At 35.4% G+C, this 27,422-nt stretch overlaps 1 protein-coding gene across 1 annotated transcript in view; it reads left to right on the top strand.

The window, feature by feature from the left end:
• Nucleotides 1-27,422, top strand: part of LUZP2 (leucine zipper protein 2) — a 293,256-nt gene that overhangs the window by 125,507 nt on the left and 140,327 nt on the right. The window contains exons 6-7 of the mRNA XM_062197489.1: nucleotides 7,159-7,221; nucleotides 12,977-13,039. Of these exons, the coding sequence (XP_062053473.1) occupies nucleotides 7,159-7,221; nucleotides 12,977-13,039 (126 nt within the window). The remainder of the gene's footprint in view (nucleotides 1-7,158; nucleotides 7,222-12,976; nucleotides 13,040-27,422) is intronic.

Below are 27,422 nucleotides of genomic sequence, written 5' to 3'. Positions count from 1 at the left end.
GGGCTTCAAAAATTTCTGGGAAATGAATACCATAAAGCAACTATGTATAGATTTCAAAAGCTTTTTTTTCATCAAAATGAACTTATATTTTAGTTCCATTTTGTTACATTGCATGCTGGCATGTCTAAGGGGCATGCATTTGGAGTACAGGATGATTTGGTTACTCACAGCTCTTTTTAGAGAGCCTGGATTTCAGTTCTGACTCCATTCCTAATTCCTTTTCTTGATAATGTATACCCTGGGAGGCAGCAGGTGATGGCTTAAGTTTTTGGGTCCATGCCTCCCACGTAGGAAACTTGGATTTTATTCCTGTCCCCTAGTTTTGGCCTGGCCCAGTCATGGATGTTGTGGGCATTTCAAGAGTGAAACAATTGATAGGTGATCTCTGCCTCTCTGCATTTTTAAAGCAAAAAACTTTTTTATAAAGCAAGTTTGTCTAAAATCAGACTAATTAGCAATGATGAAAATATAATGACAGAGAAAGACAGGGAAGCATTTTGTAATGAGAAAATAGTGACTACTCACAAGACAAAGTGATTTTACAATTGGTAAGGATCAAAGGGGTGGCTTTGTGCTTACTGATAAAAGGTACATCCTGGGACGCCAACATCTTATAAAGGCACCAGTTTGAGTTCCCAGTTGCCTACTTCATCCAGCATTCTGCTAATGCACCTAGAAAAGAGACAGAAGATGGCCCAAGTGCTTTGGCCCCTGCATTCGTGTGGGAGATCCAGAAAAAGCTCCTGGTTCCTGGCTTTGGCCTGGTACAACCCTGGTTATTGAGGCCATTTGGGGGGTCAATCAACAGATGAACAATCTTTCTCTGTCTCTCCCTTTCTCTTTGTGACTCTGACTACCAAATAAATTAACAAATACCTTTAAAATTTTTGTAAGCACCCAGAAGGAGCTTCAAAATATATGAAGTGACAAATGCCAGAACTGTAAGAATAGACTAGTCTACCATCATTTTTTTTGTATGTTTTAATGTTATCCTCTAGCTAAGAGACTGAACGAAGAGAAAAATTAGTAAAGTTATAAGAGACAAATGTAGGATAATTTTAAAGCTCCTTATTTTTCAGTCCTGAAGCTGGAAATCTCTTTCATCCTAAGTAAGTATACTGCTATTTTAAAATCAATTTCACTCTCTATGCCAATGACAGCTGTTTCTACTGACTGATTCCTCCTCCCCTTGTTTTATGGATTTAATTTTTGTTTTTCTCATATCTAATAATTTTGAATGAGTGCTGAATTTTCAATATCTCATTTGGGGCACCTGTTTTTTTTTTTTTTTTTTTTTTCTTCTAGGAATGTTAAGTTTTATTCCAATAGTTAATAGACATTCATTCTTGATTCTTTTAAATCAAGTGTTTTAAACTTTGTGGCCAGCACCGTGGTTCAATAGGCTAATCCTCTGCCTTGCGGCACTGGCACATCGGGTTCTAGTCCCGGTCGGGGCACCGGATTCTGTCCTGGTTGCCCCTCTTCCAGGCTAGCTCTCTGCTGTGGCCCAGGAGTGCAGTGGAGGATAGCCCAAGTCCTTGGGCCCTGCACCAGCATGGGAGACCAGGAGAAGCACCTGGCTCCTGGCTTTAGATCAGCGCGATGCGCCGACTACATGGCACCAGCCGCGGTGGCCATTGGAGGGTGAACCAATGGCAAAGGGAGACCTTTCTCTCTGTCTCTCCCTCTCTCGCTGTCCACTCTGCCTGTCAAAAAATAAAAACAAAACAAAACAAAAACTAAACTTTGTAAAGTTGTTCTATATGTCATTATAGTAGGAATACATTAGCCCTATATTTACATTAGTCTTTTCTGGTAACTTTACTGAATACCTTGGTTGTTTAAATATTTCTTAATATGAGTGACTAGAAATTGAATGTCTATGTGAGCTGTAATGATTTTTCACCTTGTATTTCCTTTGTGTGGTCCTTTACTTGGCCTTGTGACATGCCACTTTATGCATATGCAGATTTCCCTTCAGGTAAAGAAACAAAGGCTCTCTCTGAAAATCTTCCGTGGCTCTTTTTCTACATTACTTCCAACCCTCTGGTATCTTGTCAAATTCCACCTGATCAGTTTCCCCTAAGAATGGACTCTTTTTTAACTAATCAAAACTTCTGTGTCCTGCTTGTGTTTTACATATGTGTCATAGTACAGAAATTGCTTACATAGAAAATCGGAGTGGCTGCTGGGATTATTTACCTTTTCTCTCTCTGGATCCATGGTCTAACAGTAGTCATTATGTAAGACATGAAACACTTGTTGTATATATTTTGTCCTGATGTCTAGCTGTTAATGGAAAGAAGGTTAATATGGCTCCTAATGTTACATAATAGCCAAAGGAGTTATTTACTCAATTAGTTTCTTTTAGATATTTTAGTGTACAAAGCAGTCTCTTCAAATCAGTGGTGCGCCAGTAATTGATGTTGTATTAAAAACCAAATGCAGACTTTGACCTTTACCTCACTTGGTACCAAAATGCAAAAGAGGTAACTTGGAGAGGTTCACATGCAAAAGTAAACTATTTAAGAACAATACTCACAATATTTTGAGGTAGGCAAAAATTGCTTAACTGAGCACAAAAAATATTGCTGACAAAGGTTCCTTGATTACAATTTCTGGGTCACTTCCAATGAAGGCTATTCCTTGGGCCTAGTGTTTGAACCACCTAGCTCAATTGCAGCAAAAATTATACTAAATTATAATGTGTAGGGAAACTGTCTTACTCACTGCTATCTGAATCTGATCCAATTCCTTATCTCCCAAACTTCCTAGCTAGCCCTCAGGAGGAATCACTGTTTTGTTTGTTGGTTGTTTACTGTGAAAAATACTAGGTGTATTTTCTTTTTTCTTCTTTGTTTTAATTAAGGTATACAATTTTCATGTATACAGAGTAGAAACACAGTGATAATACTGCCCTATCCTCCATATCGCCCATGATCCCACTCTTCCTCCTCATTCCTCTCTTAATCCCTCACTTAATTTTTACAATAATCTACATTCAATCTACTTTATACTCACAAGATTAACCCTACACTAAATAAAGTGTTCAGCAAGTAGAAGAAATAAAATACTGTTCCTCAACAGTAGCGACAAGGGTTGCAATGGATCCTCAAATCTCAAAATGTCCATTTCACTCCTATATATTACATGTTTGGTGCTCTACTAGATAGAATAGATCAGGGAAAACATATGGCATTTGTCTTTTTGGACTGGCTTATTTCACTAAATATAATGGTTTCCAGTTGTGTTCATTTTATAGCAAAAGACAGGATTTCATTCAGTTTTTCAGTTGAGTAATATTCCATACTGTTTTTATACAATAATTCCTTTTTTTCAGTTATCATATGATGAACATCTGGAATAATTGCATATCTTAGCTGTTGTGAATTTAGCAAAAATAAACATGGGTACAGATCATTCTTTCATAGGCTGACTTCATCTCCCTTGGGTAAGTTCCTAGGAGTGGGATGGCTGAGACATATGGCAAATCTATTTTTAACTTTCTGAGGTATCGCTATGCCATGTTCCACAATGGCTATACCAGTTTACATTCCTATCAGTGGTGGATTAGGGTACATTCCCCACCCCCCACCCCCCGCCCCATGCTTGCCAACATTTATTGTTTGTTGATTTCTGTATGAGAGCCATTTGCCTGGGATGAGGATTAATATCACTGTGGTTTCAATTTGCATTTCTCTGGTGGCTAATGATCCTGAGCATTTTTAATGTGTCTGTTGGCCATTTGAATTTCCTCTTTTGACAAATACCTGTTCAAGTCCTTTGCCCACTTCTTAACTGGATTGTTTTTTTGTTGTTGTTGAGTTTCTAGAGCTCTTTATAGATTCTGGCTATTAATCCTTTTTAAATTGCATAGTTTGCCAATATTTTCTCTCATTCTGCTTGTTGTCTCTTCACTTTGCTGAGTGTTTCTTCTGCAGTGCAGAAGTTTCTCAGCTTGATGTAATGCAATTTGACTTATTTGGCTAGGATTGAATGTGTTCAAGGGTCTTTTACAAGAAGTCCTTGCCTATGCCAATATCTTGTAAAGTTTTGCAAGTGTTCTTCTCTGGTAATTTGATGGTATCAAGTTATAGGATAGATACTTGATCCAGTTTGAGTTTCCCTCTTGGGATAGTCTTCATTACTTACTGAATCTACATCTTGGTTATTGGTCTGTTTTGGCTTTCCATGTATTCATGACTCAAATCCCCTAGATTTTCCAATTTGTTGGCATATAACTTTTTGAAGTAATTCCTGATCATTTTTTTTAATTTCTGTGATATCCATTGTTACATTTCCTTTTTTATTTCTGATTTTATTAAGTTTGGGTTTATCTCTTTTTTTTCTGCATGAACTTTACAAAGAATCTATGTTGTCCTCATGTTAGCACAGATCCTGCTACAATGACCCACTCCAGGCAATCAGGTAGCTCTTAGCGAGTTAGCACATAGTGATTGCCAAGAGACCCAGGTACTTCCTGCACCCTACCATGCAGTCACAGATTTCCAGTCTCAGCACACAAAGTTCCCACAGTCAAGGAGTGCAGAGGATCCACTTCACCCTGCTAGTCTGTCCCATCCATGGGGAGGCAAAGGCATTCCCAGAGTTAGCAGCCTGTATGTACTGTGCCTTGGTTGTTTGAGGCCCAGAGCCTGTGATATGTTGAGAGGCTCAGGGCAACTCACAGTCCTACATGGGTGCCCAGCCCCCTGTCAACCCTCCCTCCAGACTGACAGTCAGTGGGGAATGTGAATTTTTCTGTCTGGTAAAATCCTTGGATCACATGTATGCACAAGACTTGCCACAGCAAGTGGCACCTTCTCTCAGCCATTTGGTGAGCATGCACACATGTCATGGTTTTGTATAACATTTTCATAAAAATTCTGACTTCAGTGATGATGTGGAATATTCTGTGTGGGCTCGTCCTGCGACACCTGTACCATTTTGAATTGTGGAGTGATGGTGTTCTTCTACAAGAAGCACCAGGGACAGGCTTCAGTGAACATGTCTTCTTTATTAACGACCATGTACACAAAGGGCAGGCAGAGGGTCATAACTAATTCAGGGCAATACTAATTCTATAGGGTGAAGCCAATATTGGCACTGATATACTTCTCCAATGAGCTTGAGGGTCATGTAGGCTAGTGGCTTTCCAGGTGGGCCTAGGCCACACCTGAGAGCACTTTACCTGACTGGTAGAAGGTGGGAGTGGGGGGAAATGTGCCTGGGGCTCCAGCCACCTGCCAGCAGCCAGGCTGTGGGGGGAGCTGGGGGTGTCTCCCAGGAGGCATGGCTTGCCATGCCCTCTCAACTTCCTGAATGGGCAGGGTAGGCAGCCTCATGGGATCACTCACAATTCTGCACTGCTTTTCACTTCATGGATATATCCCAATCACAGAAAGCTTACTACTCTGAGTAGTAAAGGGATGATCTGTTCTAGAGTTCAATCTGATAAACAGAGGTATAGGGCTATTGGTATGACAAAAATTGTCCTGGGTTGCCCTGTTTCCTTTTCAGCAAATAATAAAATATGTGGTTTTTGAGGGATTCAAGTTAATATATCTTAATCTTCCTCATTCACTTCAGCATTAAAAATTTTTCTTGGGTACTGGAAATCCTAATAAATTAGCTAACAAAGAAAAAAGGAAAAATTACTTTAGATAGTAATACAAATTTTAGGTAGCATAGACTTCATGCATTAATATTTAAATATTAATATTATTAATTTATAGTTATTTATTAATTCTAATGAATTTAATCTGATGGGGATAGTTTGTGTTAAAATATAAATCCTCATATCATGTGTACTTTACTCATTTTGTCTCAGTTTGAGAATTTTTTGATAACACTGTTAACTTAGAACATATTAGCATATATTCCCTTATTATAATACATTTGCCCTTAAGTATAGAGAGAGCATATCAAATACTTTTTTTTACACGTTTATATTGTGCTATATGTGATGATTACAAATATTTTCAAAAAGTCATTTGCTCAATGAATCAAGACAAATTCCTTTTGGTTAAAATGGTTAATGAAACTGGAAGTCTAATTGAGCTTTCATAAATGTCAAAGGAGGAAAAAATAGACAAAGTATTATTTCAAACTGGAATAACTGTACCCCCTACCTGTAATACAGGAAAATCAAATGGGAAATAATGATGTAGAGAATTATGTGGGAATTGCAAGTGCAGAACTCTCAAATTTGATATATTTATTTGTTTATTTTCTCATTCCTTCTGCATCAAATGTAGTTGGATTTATTCATGGTACTCATCAAATTGGCTTGCTTTAAAGCCATTCAGATGAGATGTATTTTACAGCTTCATTGTTTACTCCTGCAGAGCCAGTATAAACTCTCAATTCAGTGGGTTTTATGGAGTTATTTGCCATCCTATAGCTGACCTAACTACATGAAATTTTTATTTCTTGATTATTGGGTAAAATGTCAGAAGAAACTGGGTATAATTAAGCAGTTATAATTATATGGCTGTGATGGGTTAGACTTAGGTGGATAAGAAGTCAGAGTAGTGAACTTTTGTCCTTTAAATTCAGTTAATTTTGACAGCTTCAAAGGGTTTACAGAGCTGACTGTATTCACATTCAGCAGAAAGAGCACAGTTTTGAGGTCTGGAGGAAGCCATGGCTTTTGAACATCAAGAGACCCTTTGAGTGTAATATGCAGGCATCTTAAACATAAGACTACTCCATAGCATTCACAGGGAATGCTGAACCTCTAATGAGTATATGGATATATGACAACAGGGAGGATGGTGACCAGCATCTGAGTGAGAGTGGCAATAAATGCTTGTAGTTTAGAGGACTGTTTTCAGAAACTGACATCGATTTGTAATTGGAAATTGAAATTATCTTATAAAATCATTTATGTAAATATAATAAACAGTTAAATGAAAATCCATGTATAGTTTCATTTTTCTTTAATGCATGGGCTAATGATAATCCTTCAAAATTTTAATTGAATAAAACTAAAATTATTTAACATTAGAGGTTGAACTTAGCTTTATACAAGTCAATTATATCTTATATCAAGGACAAGTCTGTGAGCTAAACAGAAATATGATACTGACATAGTGAAAGACATTCCTTGAAGATTTTTTTCACTTCTTAGCAGTAAAACTTTGTTTCTTTCCTCAGAATAAAAGCTTGAAAAATAAACTATTGTCAGGAAACAAGCTGTGTGGCATTCATGCAGAAGAGGTGAGTAAATTTTTTCTTCTAGTTTCAAATGACTACAAACCATATTATCAGATTTTGAAAACCCAGATATCTAGTAATATTTTTCCTTAAAACAAATGCAAACTTAAATAAGAAAATGCAGTACATTTTAAACACTAATAAGATGATTTTCTGGATTATTTCTTTAGCTGTATTATCAAGATTCCCCAATTAAAAAATTTCTTGAAGCCCACATAATTTTTCTTTGTTTAAATCAAGTTTTTTTGAAAAATAAGTTTTGCAGTGACACTGATTGCTAGAATAAGAATTTCAAGATGCACCATAAACTTAACAAAACTAATTTATTGATTCTACCCGTGAAGCAACAAAATTATCTTATGTATTGCTTAGGTAGAATAATAAGTCCTTCTGATTAACACAGATTTAAATAAGATAATAATTTTCTTATAGCAAATGTATCTTTTTATAAACCTGTGATTAATGTAGAAATATATCTCATGATATGTGATGTCTGATAATCATAATGTAAAAGTAGTGATAGTGCCATAAGGGGAATACATACGAAAGATAGGAGATGGGAACCAATTGGGTTAGTTGAGTTTTCCAAGCAGACACAAATACGGGTTAGATTTGTAAATTTATTTAAGGAAAAACTTGTGAGAGATATGTTAAAAGTGAGAGAGGCTTTGTATCTGAGGCTCACTAAAAAAGGGAGAAGGAAGATTTGGGTAAAAAAAGAGTGATTCTCACAAGTTGAACATTTATGTCTTTCCCCATAGTATTCTAGAAGTAAATCGAAAAGCTGCTAAAACAGTTCTATTATTCTCTATGTGCACCCACCTTTATTGCTTCTGGTTCCACAATACCTTTTACTGTTTTTATCACCTCCCTGTAGGAGGGTAAAGGAATATGACCTGGTGAAGCAAAGCCATGGCTTTTTGGGAGTCCAACTAGGAAATAATGCTCCGTATCTTTTTGAACTACATCACAGCCCTATCTAACTTGAGAAAAGGCTAGCAAATGTTGTTAACTCGGTGCTCCTGAGTCCAATATAAGCTTGGGATTTCTTTTATTGAAGAAGATGAGAATATTCTTTCATGAACAAGTAAAAGTCACTCCATAACATTTAAATTAAATCCCAACATGTATAGCTAAATATATATATATATATATATATATATATAATGTGTACATATGAAATAAATGTAGCAAAATATTAAAATTTGTTAAATTTTGAAACTAAAATAATAAACTTAAAAATAAAAGTCTAATATGTAATATAACTATATATATAACAATAATATCATTCAAAAAGTACTGGGTATGAAATGAGTGAAACTTTTCAATATATAGAAACTAAGGGTTGATGCTCCATGAGATGAAAGATCAGACTGCACGGTTTGTAGATCTGATCCAGTGTAGTGTTTCATTTCATTTCTTTTTCTATTTGGGTAGAAATCGACTTGCACATGGTTCATATCTGCTAGGTTATAGAAATAGTACAAATATGCTTTGTACAGGTTCTGAATATTATTTACAAGATGATAGCACCAGGAATGAAGTTTTGCTTCAGTGATATCTGAAGAAGTCATCATGTTCCCAGGGTTCTCACAATGCTCATATAGACAGATGAAAGAAATAAGGCTGCTAGGAGAAAATGCTATGGTTAGGGAAAAAAAGTGACTTCAATTTTATACTACAGTCATTTAAAAATCATAAAAAGTTTTCACATATTTCTTTTTATTTCAGCACTTAGGATAATATGATTATCTCTGAATTCTTATTTGTGCATTGCTAAATATTTAATAAATGAATATTTTACAATGATGGACTATATTGTAATAGGTTCATTACAACTTATCAATTTATCCTATATTATTATTAAATTATAGGGTAAATTTATAGCTTAACATATGAGGTAATGGGAAAGTCATTTGTTTTTGTCTATTGCAATGAAATTCAATATGTTGGAAAATTTAATTATTTGATTCAGTATCACTACTGAAAAACAAAATAATATTTTTTATTATTTAGAAACTTAAAAGGAGCCTGTTTTCTCCAGATCAAGGACCCTAGACTTTAATTTTTTTTTTATTTTTTAAATATTTATTTATTTATTTGAAAGTCTGAGTTATACAGACAGAGAAGAGGCAGAGAGAGAGAGAGAGAGAGAGAGACAGAGAGAGAAAGAGAGAGAGATCTTCCATCCACTGGTTCACTCTCCAGATGGCTGCAATGGCCAGAGCTGTGTGGATCTGAAGCCAGGAGCCAGGAGCTTCTTCCGGGTCTCTGATGTGGGTGCAGGGACACAAGGAGTTGACCCATCTTCTACTGCTTTCCTAGGCCACAGATGGATCATAAGTGGAGCTGCTGTGTCTCAAAGTGGTGCCCAAATGAGATGCAGGCGCTTCAGGCCTAGGCTTTAAACCACTGCCCCACAGCACCGGCCCTGACCCTGGACTTTTAGTATCACAGAATAATGAAATATTAATATCCCATTGACACTTAATGGAATGCTAATGAATCAATTTTCCATGGAAAATACTAGCTAGGAAAGTTACCACACATACTATCTATCATCACCATCACTATTATTTCATGAAAGTTGATACTGTTTGAACATGAAATTGTTGGAGGAAAAAAATCTCAGACTAAAAGATAGTCTCCTAGATGAGATAAATAAGGCTAATGAAAATATTCTGTCATGACCACCTTCTTCATCTTGTTCACTTTCATCTTCTTATCATCATCATTCACAATTCAATTCTATAGATATGAAAATATCATGACTCAAATGAACCAATATTAAAATTGCATTTAAATATCAATGTAGCAAAAAGAAAATGCCAAAATTCCTAGTAGAATAGCATCTCAATTGTTTCAAGATTATCCTTTTGATCATTTTAACTTTTCAAAATGTTGCTAACAAGTTAAACAAGTTGTTAGCAACTTGAAAATGATTACCAAATTCATGAACGTTGTGAACAGTCTCTGAAGAATGAGTGAATAATGCAATGATTAATGTTTTAATAATGATTCCAAGTCACAAAGTAAAGTTTAAATTATATTCTGTGAATTTCAGTGTAAACCCATATGGTTAAAATTTGTCTTTTTTGGTCCTTGAAAAAATAGCATTAATTATGCACAATAGTAGTATAATCCAGTAAATTATATACACCATATACAGTGGCAATGTATTCCCTGATGCTACTCATCAGAATTTGTTGATTGAAAAAAAGAAAAAAGAAAAAGAAAAAAGAAAAAAAAATTGTTTACCTTAAAGACTATTTATCCTGACTATAAGTGAGTATGGGACAGCACATTGAAACAGAAGGAAGAAAATGCCAAATTGTGCATTTGAAATTGCGAAAAAAATCAAAGGAAATTATCCTTTACTGAAATCAGTAGCATAAAATGATATTCCTTTCAACCAGTTATCTTAGAAAATTAATATAATAATAGAGATGTTGTGTTTAAAATAGCATTATTTTGAGTGACTTGAGAAACTGTGCTGATGGTTGGAGTATTAAAAATAAGTCTGAAGTACAAGTATAAATTCAAGCTGCTGAGTGCTCAAGTGTGAATTTTCATTCTTAAGAACCATTAACAAACCTATACACACCATGTTGAATTTTTTACATTCTTAGGAATCATACATTACACATTCATATTTACTGTTCATAGCAAGGAAAAGATGATGTCTATGGAAATGAGACAATATTAACTACTGTGTAAGGCATTACAAATTCCTACTGCTCCTTATGCAATCAGTTCAATTTCATATTACGGAACATGTCAAACTCTTGCACTTACTTTTTCTCCTTCCTATCTCTCCCCTCTTAAATCTCCCTCCTTATTTCTTCCTCCCTTCCTCCTTTTCTCTCCCCCCTTCCTCTCCTCCCTTCTTCCTTTTTTCTTTCTCTCCTTCCTCCTTTCTGTTTCCATATGCTTTCTCTCTCTGCCTTTCCCTTCTCTCCTTCTTTTCTTGTTGCTTTCCCATTTCATTTTGGTTGTCTTTTTGTTTTCTATTATTAAATTCCTTATTCAATAGATCATGAAATACAGCAGACTCACAACAGAGATGTCTATTAAAAAAAAGTTTGTCTACAACATGAACAGCTTGCAGTGGTGTACCATTTACTACACTGTCAACTTTCGACTCTAATCAACGATACACACAGCGTCAGAAGGTGATTCAATAATTATGGCTTTATAATGAATATAAGAGGCAACTGAATCACAATATGCTTGCTTCAGCTAAAGTATACACAGAAAATTATAATAGGATAAGAATCTGGATGGAATTCCTTAAAGAACACTTTCATATTAACACAGTTTAGTGGGAACAATAGCCACATAGGATTTTGGGTATATTATCTTTTACACCCATTTACTTAAGATTTAATACTATTGTGATATTATTTACATACAATATAATTCATCTTCTTTTATGTGTAAAATTTGATGGATTTGACCAACATATGTATGATACAGAACATTTTCTTGACCCAAAATAGACTTTGCACTCCAGTCTTCATCCCCAGAGCATATCAACTACTAAACTGATTTTTGTCCCTAATCATTTGCCTTTAATAGACAATCAGATAAACACAATTATACATATCTTCTAGTGATTCTTTCACCTAATAAAATGCTTTTGCAATCCATTCACATCATTGCATTGTCAATACTTTATTACCTACCATCAAATTGCTCAAAAGTATTCTCATATTCCTTTTCATGGATGTGTGGCAATTTCTTTATCTATTCAACAGCAAATAGACAAGTGAGTTGTTTCTAGAATTTAGTTATGAATAAAAATACTGTAAACATTTTACTCTATGGTATAATTTCCCATGGATATGATTAACCTCGTAAGAAACTGCTAAACTATATCCCATATTGACTACCATTTTACACTTTCACTCAAATATTATTTTATTATCATTTTTCTTCATGTGACTATGATAATTTGTCTTGTTTTATTTTTTTTTTGAAGTAAGGAATCAGGACCAACAATTTAAGGTGTGCAAATGCAATTAACTAAGGTAGAACATTGAATATTGAATCCCAACTAAGAATATTGAAAATCTGACCCATCCTTGATACTTAGGAATACATGATCATTAACTACTGCCTATCAAGACATAATTTAAATCTTCTCCAAATGTCTGAAAGACTTCTTTAAGTGCTTTTCTACCTGCCATATCCCTTATAAATTCTCAAAAATGTAAATTGCATTCACCTCAGCATCTAAGCATTCTAGTAGTTTTCATCAACTTCCTGCCATGTTGACTTATTGCCTCCCTCTTGGACAAATGAAGAATTCAAACTTTGTTATCATTTTAAATTTACTCACATTTAACCTCAAACACATAATCAAAAATTTAATGAAAATTTAGATGTGCATGTCTCTCTATAAATACATATTAGATATAACATATATTCTTAAATACATGTATATGTATCCAGCATCTAAAAATAGATTGTTGACAATAATTCCATACGTTTGGGTGTGAAGGGTGGGAAAATATAGCAGCTTTCTTTAGATACCAACATTTTAACTACTTGAATTTTTGGAATAGGCTTTTTATTTTATTTTCTTCCTAGGATATCTAGATGTCTGACTCCCAAAGTGAAGCTTAAGTTCTGTTTCCTTTCCAAGTTAGTTGGAGTCCAGGCTGTTTGGCTGCAAAATTTTTTCTTGTTGTGTGAAAAAATGTTAATCTTCAGTTTGAAAATATAAATGAATTAACGTGCTAATCTCCTCTTACAGTCAAAAAAAATCCAAGCCCAACTGAAGGAGCTTCGTTATGGGAAGAAGGATTTATTATTCAAGGTAAGCCTCTTTCTCTGTCACTATCTAATTCCCTACCCTGACACCTAAACTATCAGACATTATTTATTTCAGAATTTAATTTCTGGATTTTTCAAAAATTAGACTTTTATTTGGCAATTTAAATTAAAAATGATATTAAGGATAATTTCATTTTCCCCACTTAATTGATGGAGATAAATGTAACAGTTCAGGAGTACATTGGTAATTAAAATAAAGAATAAAACAAACATTTCAAAGCCTTTAACGTCCTTTTGTAACTCCAATTACTTTAATTCAACATCAAGGAATATTCTCTTTGGAGTGTTTACAAACAGTAGAGAATATAGTGAGGAAGTATCCAGAGATAAAATTTAACTGGTGACCTGGCTTCTTGACTTTCAGAGATCCATCTGTAAAACCCTTTATTGCTAAGAGCATCATATTTAATAATTATTCTATTTTAGCTATTGATGCTTCCCTTTACAAGACAATCTAGTGACTAAGAGAGCATCTACTACAATATAGGATGTGGGAGACTGAATTTTTCTACAACATTACTCAATTCCTTATTCCTTGAATTTGTGGGTATTATCTAATATGGCAAAGCAGACTTTGTAGATGTGATTAAGTTAAATAACTTGAGCTTGAACTATTATTCTTATTACCCAGGTGCGCCTTAATGTTTGTTTTTGTTTTTGTTTTTGTTTTTGTTTTTTGTTTTTTGTTTTTTGCCTTAGTCATTATAGCAAAGAGGCAGGGTCAATAGAAAAAAGGTGTTGCAATCACAGAAATAGGGAAGGAAAAATTTCATGAAAAGCCTCTGCCTCCAAAAGGAACATGCTATGCCTACAGCTTCCTATTATTCCCATGAGGTTTACTCCAAACCTTTGATGCTCAGGATTGTAAGAGAAAAAATTTGTCTTGATTGAAACCGTTAAGTTTATGGTAATTTGTTACAGCAGCAAGGGGAGACCAATATAGTTAATTTCCTTATTCCTTTGTAATCAGGAGAGATAAAAGGCAGGTTTTATTAACTGTTGTACTTGTACATCTGCAAATAGTGTAAGAGTGACAGAGTATTTAGCATTAAGATACTAATTTGTTATTTAGGTGAAAATCACTTTATCAATAATATTTCATTAATTTTTTTTCACAATAATGACCAATCCAATCAATGAAAGTTAAATTTGCATTAAAGATAAATTTATTCCCATTTTTCTTAAATGGCTGGAAAATTCTGCAATTTTTCTAATGCAAAAGATGAGAAATAACATCACTCCTGTACAGTTCCTTTACATTTGGCTTACTCATTGGAAAGTGTTCCTATCATGTCAACCAATATTTATTAAACATTTATTCTAGGCAAGGCATGAATCTGGTCACATCTTGTCATTTGGTCTTTCACAAATACGCTTCCTGCTATTACTTTGGCTTCATTTATAACAAGATGTTCCCTTGCACCCCAAGCATATTGTGAATTAATTCTCGTTGATGATTACTAACCTTCACCTCCCAGCACTCTGCTAATTTTATATGATAAATAGATAAGATAAAAGCATGAAATCCAAGGCAATTGCTTTCTACCTTTAATCTTTCATGCTGAGACAGTTGAGTTCAGGATATCTTAACTCTTACATTCAGCCTGGTCTTAGCTTTCTGTAGTCATCAATTATAAATAGTGGAATTCATAGAAAAAGTATGTGTGCATTTTCATTTGCAAAGAAATTATTGTTCTCAGTGAATTAGTTTAACTTAATAAGGTCAGCAGTGTTATAAAGCAAACCCAGGCTCCTACAGTTTATGATTTTTAGGTATTACAGTGAGAGACTTATGCAAATATGGAAGGTCATATGAGACTTTTCGAATATTTCAGATTTTATTTTTCTAATCAAACAGTTTTCAAAAGAAAAGCTGGGGGGGAAATTTAGACAATGCAGTAATGTTTAGTGAATTACTTCTTTGTAATATACTGGTCAAATGTAGATTAGTAAAATCAACATTCAGAAAGTACCTACATTAAGATTTGTTGAAAATGTTTATGACTTCAAAATTACAGAATTAGCTATAATCTGTAAAAACCTTATTATTTCACTCACTTTGAGAGGAACACACTTATACAAAATTAGAACTGTGTATTTGTATATCATGAAGTTGCATGAATTAGGATGGTGTTAGCATATTCTGTCTCTTCGAATTGAATCATGGATCTATGCAAAAGTAAAACCTTAGCAATGTCTGTTTTCATAGTGAAAGATTGTTTTTTAGATATAAAGTTAAATGATGGCAATTGGTGATAGGGACACAGTCAGTGGTTTCTGCTATGATGTGATCATCATAGATCTTGAAGGCAGTGAGCTGATCTGCTCTTTTTAGAGCTGTATCATTAAGTGTTAAATGAATATGTGTTAAAAGTACATATGGTAGCCGGCGCCGCGGCTCACTAGGCTAATCCTCCGCCTTGCGGCGCCGGCACACCGGGTTCTAGTCCCGGTCGGGGCACCGATCCTGTCCCGGTTGCCCCTCTTCCAGGCCAGCTCTCTGCTGTGGCCAGGGAGTGCAGTGGAGGATGGCCCAAGTGCTTGGGCCCTGCACCCCATGGGAGACCAGCAGAAGCACCTGGCTCCTGCCATCGGATCAGCGCGGTGCGCAGGCCGCAGCGCGCTACCGCGGCGGCCATTGGAGGGTGAACCAACGGCAAAAGGAAGACCTTTCTCTCTGTCTCTCTCTCTCACTGTCCACTCTGCCTGTCAAAAATAAAAAAAAAAAAAAAAAAAAAAAAAAAAAAAGTACATATGGTAGTAGACAATGGAATCTCATGTAAAAGTATGTTGCACAGAAGAGTATGTGATCACAGAAATTCGTCAATATACCTTGGAAAATGAATCTACAATTGGTGCTACTTTGCTGAAACCTGAGATGAGTAGAAGATTCTATTTCAAATAGTTTCTCCTAAAAATATGATCAATGTTGAATAAATGTGATGGTTTTAGCAAATGTAGACTTTGATAGATTAATGCTTGCAGCCAAAAACATTTGAATTTTATTTTAAAACATAATGGTATATGTTGAGGAACTGTAAGATGTGATGACAAATTCTGTGCCATTATTAATATTTGTCAGTTGGCTTTTTCTTGGGAAAGGGTACCAAGCACAATAAACATTTTTGACAAAAGATAAAAACAAACAAACAAACAAACAAAAAAAAACTTTTGCCAAGCATTTTGACAACTGCATCCTACTTGAATCCATTTAGAATTCATATTATCTAGAATACTTATTTGCCATTTATAATTATTAATTTTATAAGCAACTTTAAAAATATTTATTTACTTTGAAAGCCACTGTTACAGGGAGGTGGAGAGTCACAAAGAGAAAGAGAGATTCTCTTTCTGTTGGTTCACTCCCCCAGATGGCTACAATGGCCAGTGCTGAAGCCAGGAGCCAAGATCTGCCACTGCATTCCCAGGCACATTAGGAGGGAGCTGGATCAGAATCAGAGCAGCCAGGACTCAAACTGGCAACCATGTGGGATGCTGGTATTGTAAGTGGTAGCTCTACCTGCTAGTCCACAGCACAGGCCCCAGCACATCACATTGTTTTTAATTGAGTTTCATTTATTGTCTAGAAAAATTTTGGAATTATCAAAAATCATAAAGCTAAAAAGAAATACTTAAAATGCCATCATTCAGAACAAATACAAATGATTCTTTACGCATTTCTTTTTTTTTCTACTTCCTTTTACACAAGACATGATCTGCTTTGTAAGTAATATATATTCTCTTTTTAAATAATTTAAAACATATAAATGTCTTTGGAAAAAATTCTTTCAGAGACAGAGACAAAGCAGAGCTATTATCTATTGGTTCATTCCTTAAATACCAATGATGGCCAGTCTAGGCCAGGACAAAGTCAGAAGTGGGAACTCAATTCACATCTCCCATATAGGGCAGGAGCTCAATTTCTTGAGTTATCATAATTGCCTCCCAGTGTGTTCAGTAGTAGGAAGCCAGAATCAGGAGCAGAAGGCAAATATATCACCCAAGTATTTTTTTTTCAACTTTTATTTAATAAATATAAATTTCCAAAGTACAACTTTTGGATTATAGAGGCTTTTCCCCCCATAACCCCCCTCCCACCCCAACCATCCCATTTCCCACTCCCTCTCCCATCCCATTCTTCATCAAGATTCATTTTCTTTTTTTCTTTTCTTTTCTTTTTTTTTCTTTTTTTTTCTTTTTTGCCAGGCAGAGCTAGACAGTGAGAGAAAGAGAGACAGAGAGAGAGAGTTATAGACAGTGAGAGAGAGACAGAGAGAAAGGTCTTCTTTCTGTTGGTTTACTCCCCTAATGGCCGCTACAGCTGGTGGTGCGCCGATCTGAAGCCAGGAGCCAGTCTCCCATGCGGGTGCAGGGGCCCAAGCACTTGGGCCATCCTCCACTGCCCTCCCAGGACACAGCAGAAAGCTGGACTGGAAGAGGAGCAACCCAGACTAGTACCCGGCACCCCCACCGGGACTAGAACCCTGGGCGCCGGTGCTGCAGGCAGAGGATTAGCCAAGAAACCCACGGCGCTGGCCAAGATTCATTTTCAATAATTTTATATACAGAAGATCAATTTAGTGTATACTAAGATTTCAAGAGACTGCACCCACACAGACACACAAAGTGTAAAGTACTGTTTGAGTAGTAGTTTTCCCATTAATTCGCATAGTACAGCACATTAAGGACAGAGATCTTACATGGGGAGTAGGTACACAGTGAATCCCATTGTTGATTTAACAATTGGCACTCTTATTTATGATGTCAGTTATCACCCAAGGCTCTTGCATGAGCTGCCAAGGCTATGGAAGCCTGTTGAGTTCACAAACTCTGATCTTATTTAAACAAGGCCATTATCAAAGTGGAAGTTCTCTCCACCCTTCAGAGAAAGGTACCTCCTTCTTCGATGACCCGTTCTTTCTGCTGTCACCCAAGTATTTTAATGTGAGATGTAGTTGGCTCCACCAGCATCTTAACCTCTTAGCTGAATACCCACCATCTGAAGATGTTCTTTCCATTTTACATATATTTACATGTTGCATCTTCAATTATATGGGTGTGCCAAAGGTAACTTAACCTTTTCTTTATCTGCATATGCGTACACATTTGTGTATGCATGTATTAGACCTTTGATTTATGTGGAAAAAATATTTTCTTTGTAACTTGAGCTCTATAGTTTTGATTTGACATTTCTAGCTATGTTAGCTAAAATTATTTAAAAACAGTTAATGTTATTGATCCCTATTATCGGTTTCTTTTAAGAGAATTTAAGATTTCATTAAAATGTGAACATGGTTCAGTTTAATTACAATTTCCTTTGTACTGAGTATTTTCATTAAACAACAACAAAAAAAATGGAGACCAGTGTTGTGGCACAGTGGGTTAAACCTCTACTTATGATGCCGGCATCCCATATCACAGAGCCAGTTGGAGTTCTGGCTACTGCACTTCCAACCAACTTCTGGCAAATGCAGCTAGGAAGGCAATGAAGGATGGCTAAAATATTTGTGCATTTGTCACCCATTTGTGAGATCTAGGGAGTTCGGGCTGCTGTTGTCAGTAGGCTTCCAGTCCTGGCTTGTTGAGGACATCTGGGGAGTGAACTGCAGAATGGAAGATATCACTCCCTATATCTCTTCCTATCTCTCTGATACACAGCTCAAATAAACAAATACCTTAAAAAATATAAAAACAAATATAAGTGGGTAATTAATTACATAAATTAAAAAAGACAATAAACCAACACATTTATTTGTTTGGGGAGATTAAAATTACTATTTTGTCATAAACTTGATCATTGGACAATTTGAACATTTAAAATATGTGATTAATTTCTTTTTACTTATTTTTATTTTACTAGATTGAATAAATTCAAAACAATTTCCACAATATTCTCCAGTCACAAAATTCAGTCTGTCATCTTCTCTATGCAACAGGGAATGAGAGACAATTTGAATTTTTCACCAATTTTCAAAATAATTCAATAATTGTCAAATTTAATTGGAAATTATCTCTGAATACACTTCATGTTCTATAGAATAAAGATTAGCTACAGGTGTAGCAGTAAACTTTCAAAACATGTATTTTATTTTTTTTAAACTTTTATTTAATGAATATAAATTCCCAAAGTACAGCTTATGGATTACAATGGCTCCCCCCTCCATAACTTCCCTCCTACCCACAACCCTCCCCTTTCCCACTCCCTCTCCCCTTCCATTCACATTAAGATTTTTTTTCAATTCTCTTTATATACAGAAGATCAGTTTAGTATATATTAAGTAAAGATTTCAACAGTTTGCCCTCACATAGCAACACCAAGTGAAAAATTCTGTTGGAGTACTAGTTATAGCATTAAATCACAATGTACAGCACATTAAGGACAGAGATCCTACATGATATTTTTTTAAGAATTGATTAATTTTCTATGCAATTTCCAATTTAATACCAAGTTTTTTTTTTTCATTTTCAATTATCTTTATATACGGAAGATCGATTCAGTATATATCAAGTAAAGATTTCATCAGTTTTCACCCACACAGAAACACAAGGTGTAAAAATACTGTTTCAGTACTAGTTATAGCATTACTTCACATTGGACAACACATTAAGGACAGATCCCACATGAGACGAAAGTACACAGTGACTCCTGTTGTTGATTTAACAATTTGACACTCTTGTTTATGGCGTCAGTAATCTCCCTAGGCTCTAGTCATGAGTTGCCAAGGCTTTGGAAGCCTTTAGGGTTCGCCAACTTTGATCTTATTCTGACAGGGTCATAATCAAAGTTGAAGTTCTCTCCTCCCTTCAGAGAAAGGTATCTCCTTCTTTGATTGCCCCATTCTTTCCACAGCGATCTCACTCACAGAGTTCTTTCATTTAGGTTTTTTTTTTTTTTTTTTTCCCAGAGTGTCTTGGCTTTCCATGCCTAAAATAATACTCTCATGGGCTCTTGAGCCAGATCCGAATGCTTTGAGGGCTGATTCTGAGGCCAGAATGCTGTTTAGGACATCTGCCATTCTATGAGTCTGCTGTGTCTCCCACTTCCCATGTTGAATCGTTCTCTCCCTTTTCGGTTCTATCAGTTAGTATTAGCAGACTCTAGTCTTATCTGTGTGATCCCTCTGACTCTTAGACCTATCAGTGTGATCAACTGTGAACTGAAGTTGATCACTTGGACTAGTGAGATGGCATTGGTACATGCCACCTTGATGGGATTGTATTGGAATCTCCTGGTATGTTTCTAACTTCACCATTTGGGGCAAGTCCAATTGAGCATGCCCCAAATTGTACATGTGTTTTAATTACAGTGGATTTCCTGAACTTTCTGTTTATGAGGATTTACTAATTTTTATGAAAGTTATGATGGATTTGTTCAATATGTCAGATTGCTATCTTCAGGCCTTCGTGAATCACAACTGTAAGATTAATTGTCATTTTATATTATATTATACATTTACAAAAAGCAAATGCCATATTCTTGATAAATAAGACCAAAGTATGAGTTTTTAAAAACATTTTATTGATTTCATCTGAATATATAACCTTGAACGACTAGAATTAAAAAAAAAATCTACTAATAACAACTGATATTTGTTGACTACTGGTAGTCAATATTATATTGACTACCAACTATCCACTTATAAGATATATTGCTAAGTGTTGTATAAGGATTATCTCATTTTCTCTTCTAAACAATTTGGGTATGTATAAGATAGTGGGCTTATCAGTGTATATACATATGCATATATAATGTCTTCCAAAAAGTTATTGGAAAATGAAATTAAAGTATGAATTTATTTTGATGTAAAATTTTTGAAATCCATGTGTCTTTTATATAAGGGATATTTCCTTGTACCTTTTGAAAACTCTTACTTTCAGTGTGTATGTGTGGAAAGTAAAGTAAGGAGGTTGCTTACCCAAAGTCATTGCTACAGTATGTAACTTAGAACTAACGCAAATCTATAAGATACATTCTTGTGTTTAGGACCTCAGAACAGACAGTCTTGTATAAATGTCAGTGGACAAAAGGGTGTGATGTAATGTTCATAGACCAAGTAGAGTTAAGCTAATAGAGCCTGTTATTCAGATTCTTTTTGACTTTCTGAGTTGTATTGGTTTTTAATGGATGTGGAGTAGGATTTCTCTGGAACCAGGGTCTTCTGACAGATAGATGAAGTAATTATTTTATGGCCAGCTTTAACATAGAAAAGCAGGGGAAGGGTGGGGTGATATTCCTACGTTACTTGGTTTGTCTTTGGGGCAAAAGTATTCTGGTTTCTATGATTCACCTTGAGAAGGAAAGATTTCAGTTTCTATGAATTGTTTTGGAGGAGCAGAAGAGGGAGGAGGGAAGAAGTTCACAGAGAGACCTTATGTAGTCTTTCCAATGCCCTTCAAGTTAAAGTCTTCAGCAAGCCAGGGTGTAATACTTTGGGGTATTGTTTCCTCAGGCCTGACATACTTTACACTGCACCTGGAGCTGTGATGTGCATTATTTAATCTGAAACATACCCCATCACAATGAAAGAAAAAAGGTATGTGATCAATTTCACAATGATGGTAACCAGGGCTAGAGAAGTGTGATATTTTAAGCCTCTGAAATATTTACTTGGACAACAAACTTACAACAAACCAGCAGAATAATACCAACAGCATGAATTTTATTTGATTATTTATTTACGTATTTATTTATTTATATTGATTTATTTTAAGTAGAAGTGATTTGATTGTCATGGGTCAATTATGTCTTCCAAGACTGCATAGTTTATTGATAACTATACCTACAACATATGTTTATGCCATTGCATCAAAATGCTGGTATGATTATTCTGGGATATGTGGTGTTAGGTCAGATGTAGTCAACCTTTCAAAAACTCAGACATCAGGGGAAGATATTGAGATCCATTGCTTGCAACTCCTGAATCTCATATTGGAGATCTGGTTTATTGTCATTAAAGTCATATTGAAATCCTGCTACTCCTGATTCAGATTCCTGCTTAGTGCACCTAGGTGGCAGTACATGATGGCCCAAGTACCTGGTTTCCTACTACCTACCTTGTCAGAATCTCAGGTAAAGTTTTGGATTCCTAGCTTCAACTTGGCACAGTCCTGTGTCTTACAGGCATTCAAGAAGTGAATCGGTGGATTGAAGATCTCTTTGTTCCTCCCTCTCTGTCAAATAAAACAAGCAAATATTTAAATAAATATATAAACTCAGACATCAAAATAGCAAGTCTAATCCGTGGCATTTTCTCAAGAGACTTGGCGTATTCTGCTTGATTTTTCCTTATCATCTGTTTCTGAGCAGAAATGTTGCTCCATGGATTTCCATATTTGGGCACCAGAATGTCAGATTATTTTATGATTTGTTGAGTCATCTATGAGGAAAGATTTTGAAGTAGTTATGCCTTAATTTTAAAGCTCTTGTGTGACTTAATTTTTAGCATCTGTCCACTACTAAATTATATTTATGAAATCCATATGTTAAATTAATTCTTTAATGAGCAAATGTATCTTCAGAGCTATATATTTGCTACAAATACCAATTTATCTCTGGGTAAAAGACGTTTGCTGCAAAATTATAGGTGCTCTACAAAAGTGGCTGAAGGGTTTACTGATTTAATTTTCTTATATGAGTCCATAAGCTTCAAGTGTTCCTGTTTTCATTGATTAGTGCCTCGAAATAATTATATGGGTCGGTAAATTATGTGATATTTTCCATTATCATGGATTAGCAAACTAAAACCAAAACAAGTTACAGGAGCTATTCAAAATCATGGGACTAGCTAGTGCCAGAATTATACACTAAGTTAAATCTTTCAACTCCACTATGTCACATTTATTTCAATTATGCTCCAGTTTTTACTGATGATTCATAGATGATTTGTTTAGAAGTATTTTCTAATAAATTCCGATATTCAAAGTCAATCATATAAAGCCAGAAATAAGGCTTGATACATGAATTAAAATCCATAGTACCTTTTGGTAACTAAAATGCAAAACATTTCCTTAAAAATGTTCAGTGTTTTCAGTCAAAATTTATGATGCATTTAAGATAGACATTTGCTTGTCTTTTCTAAGAAAACACATTTTCTTGAGATCCATATTACCAATTTAAATTCATTTGATTTTATTTACACTCCCAGAGTGTACATTAGCAGGAGCCTGGAATTAGGTTGATGGCAAGGACTGAGTTAAGCACTCTAAAATGGGACGTGGGTTTTCCAAGCAGTAGCTCACCCAGTTTTCCAAATTCTCCCCACCAAACTACCCACAAATTCTAAAGAGCACACAGCTTAAGGGTATGTTCTATGGGTAAGAAATAAAAGAACATTAATTGCTTTGCAAATAAATTCAACATTTCAACCTATTGCTTCTATATATAAAGCAAAAAAAAAAAAACAATTCATCTCATTGTTTTATTATTCACTAAATATCGGAGCAGATAGATTTTAAAACATTATATGTTTCTTTTCAGACTTTGACATATTACAATTAGTAAACATTTTTTTTTCTTCAGAAAACTACAGGGAGTCATCAAATATTGAAAATCACTGGAAATACACAGATTTTAAGGGGATTTGGGTGAAGAAAAGTCCAGCATTTTAAGTGACTTATTGATAACCATGTATCTAGGTCACCTTACTTAATTTTCATTCATTTGTTCAAAAATTTTTAATGCATGTGTTATCTATCAGGCCCTGGCAAAATATTCTTTCTGTTTACAATGTACCTTCATGATTAAGTGATGGATTTAAGATTAATTGATGATTTTCAGAAAGATATTGACAGCCCAGAATTTGTCCATAAATTTTATTGAGTAGGATATGACATTTTTTCTTGAAGATGAGTTGGTAAAATTTATCAGATTGTGAAATAATCTGTATGCATACAAAGTTTAGTAGTTTAAGAATCACTGCTAGGCCGGCTCCACAGCTCACTTGGCTAATCCTCCACCTGCGGTGCCGGCACTGGTTTCTGTCCCGGTTGCCCCTCTTCCAGTCCAGCTCTCTGCTGTGGCCCGGGAGTGCAGTGGAGGATGGCCCAGGTCCTTGGGCCCTGCACCCGCATGGGAGACCAGAAGGAAGCACCTGGCTCCTGGCTTCGGATCGCCAGAGTGTGCTGGCTGCAACATGTTGGCTGTAGCAGCCACTTGCGGGGTGAACCAATGGAAAAAGGAAGACCTTTCTCTCTGTCTCTCTCTCTCTATCTAAATCTGCGTGTCAAAAAAAAAAAAAAAAAAAGAATCACTGCTTTCTTTTTTTTTTCCTCAATGATTAATTTATTTTTAACTTTTATTTAATGAATATAAATTTCCAAAGTGCAACAAAGTACAACTTTTGGATTGTAGCAGCTTTTCCCCCGAAAACCTCCCTCTCAGCCCCAACCATCCTATCTCCCACTCCCTCTCCCATCCCATTCTTTATCAAGATTCATTTTCAATTATCTTTATATACAGAAGATCAACTTAGTATAAACTAACTAAAGATTTCAACAATTTGCACTCACACAGAAACACAAAGTGTAAAGTACTGTTTGAGTAGTAGTTTTACCATTAATTCACATAGTACAGCACAAATCCTACATGGGGAGTAAGTGCACAGTGACTCCTGTTGTTGACTTAACAATTGACACTCTTATTTATGAAGTCAGTAATCACCCGAGGCTCTTCTCATGAGCTGCCAAAGCTGTGCAAGCCTCTTAAGTTCGCCAACTCTGATCTTATTTAGGCAAGGCCATTGTCAAAGTGGAACTTCTCTCCTCCCTTCAGAGAAAGGTACCTCCTTGATGACCTGTTCTTTTACGCTGGGATCTCACTCACAGAGTTCTTTCAGTTAGGTCATTTTTTTTTTTTTCCAGAGTGTCTTGGCTTTCCATGCCTAAAATACTCTCATCCGGATGCCTTAAGGGCTGATTTGAGGTCAGAGTGCTGTTTAGGACATCTGCCATTCTATGAGTCTGTTGTGTATCCCACTTCCCATGTTGGATCATTCTCTCCTTTTTAATTCTATCAGTTAGTATTAGCAGACACTAGTTTTGTTTACGTGATCCCTTTGACACTTAATCCTATCATTATGATCAATTGTGACCTGAAACTGATCACTTTGACTAGTGAGTACATGCCACCTTAATGGGATTGAATTGGAATCCCCTGGCATGTTTCTAGCTCTACCCTTAGGGATAAGTCCGGGTGAGCATGTTCCAAACTGTACATCTCTTCCCTCTCTTATTCCCATTCTTATATTTAACAGGGATCACTTTTCAGTTAAATTTAAACACCTAAGAATAATTGTGTGTTAATTAGAGTTCAAGCAATGGTATTAAGTAGAACAAAGAAATACTAAAAAGAATAAAGTATTAAGTTGTTCCTCAATAGTGAGGACAACAGCTGATCAAATCATTGTTTCTCATAGTGTCCATTTCACTTCAACAGGTTTCCTTCTAGGTGCTCAGTTAGTTGTCACCGATCAGCGAGAAAATATATTTGTCCCTTTGGGACTGGCTTATTTCACTCAGCATGATGTTTTTCAGATTCCTCCATTTTGTTGCAAATGACTGGATCCCGTTGTTTTTTTACTGCTGTATAGTATAGAGTACATATCCCATAATTTCTTTATCCAGTCTACTGTTGATGGGCATTTAGGTTGATTCCAGGTCTTAGCTATTGTGAACTGAGCTTTAATAAACATTGAGGTGCAGACAACTCTTTTATTTGCCAATTTTTTTTTCCTTTGGGTAATTTCCAAGGAGTGGGATGGCTGGGTTGTATGGCAGGGTTATATTCAGGTTTCTGAGGAATCTCCAGACTGAATTCCATAGTGGCTTTACCAGTTTGCATTCCTGCTTTCATGCTGACCCTTACCTTTCGCTATTCTAAGCATTTTGAGGCAATAGTATAATAAGCTTTCTTTGCCTTGTCACAGGATGTAAATCATGCTTGTTCCAATTTCTGTGTTTCTTCTTAATCTGTTCACTTATTGGAAAAATAAGTAGTATTCTACAATTGCCAAGCTTATAATAAAGTTAATACTAATGTTATAAAGGTGTTTATAACTTTAAATAATGTCTTTAAAGTACATCCTTTCTATTTCTTTATATACATATATATGAATTTTTTATTTATTTATTTAAAGAGCACAGATTTTCTGTATTTCATATAAACAGTTTTAAGAACATAATGATAATTTCCAGCCAACCCTTCAACATGCCTCTTACTTCCTTTCTTATTTTTCTTTTTAAAGATTTTATTTATATATTTGAAAGTCAGAGTTACAGAGGACATGAGGTACAAAGAGAGAGATATCTTGCACTTACTGATTCACTGCTCAAATGGCTGCAACAGCCAGGGGCCAGGAGTTTCTTCCAGGTCTCCCATGTGGATAGCAAGAGTTCAAACACCTGGGCCATCTTCTGCTGCTTTTCCCAGGCTATTAACATGGAGCTGGATTGGAAGTGGAGCAGACAGGACTCAAACCTGTATCCATATGGGATATTGACATCACAGGTGGCTGCTTTACCTGCTGTGCCACCACGCCAGCCCTGGTTCTGTGATTTAACCTTGGCCAAGTGGTTAATCATCATTGAACTTTTAGCTTTCTCATCTGTAGAATGAGGATAATAATATCCTGACTTGGGTAGTTACTGTGAGGAGTACATGAGATAATCCTATTCAACCCATTATTAATCTGTGGCATTGTTGCTATTATCTTCCCATTCTACCATCAGCATCATCATGAAGAAAGTGCACATTTGTAGTGTTAGAATGGATGCCTGGTGATCAGCAGACAAAAATCTGAGCCTTGTGGGAACTTGCCTGGGAAGTCAATAACCAAGGCTTTCTTTGTTTCTGTCTTTCTCTTCCTGTAACTACTGCCTCTCACTACACTGCAATGGCGGCCCCTCATATTTTTCTTTTAATAATTTGCTATAACATAATTTCAATTTGCTTTATAATCACAAGCTTAAACCTCTACCAAAAATAGAATTCAACAAGTAGAAAGCAGAAAGACTATTTAGCTATAAAAATAATCAAATCTCAAGATGTACATTTCATGCATATAAATTATCTTTTTTGGAATCTAGATATTAGCTGACACATACAAGGGAAAACATGATTTTTTGGATAGGTTTGCCTTATTTCACTGAGAACAATGATCTCTGATCTCATCCATTTAGTTGCAAAGACAGGATAGCTTTCTTTTTTAATGGCTTGGTTGTATTCCTTCATATATATATATGAACATGCACATCATATAGAGATATGTATATAGAGATATGTGTATCTCTATATGATGTGTATAAGCATTTAGATTCTAAATACTTCATTTTAAAGTACATTTAAAAAATCCAGGTTTTTTTTTTTTTTT

Source organism: Lepus europaeus, chromosome 7 (assembly GCF_033115175.1).
Source record: "Lepus europaeus isolate LE1 chromosome 7, mLepTim1.pri, whole genome shotgun sequence".
Lineage (NCBI taxonomy): Eukaryota > Metazoa > Chordata > Mammalia > Lagomorpha > Leporidae > Lepus > Lepus europaeus.
The sequence above is the reverse complement of the archived record's forward strand: the minus strand, read 5'-3'. Positions and strand labels throughout refer to the sequence as shown.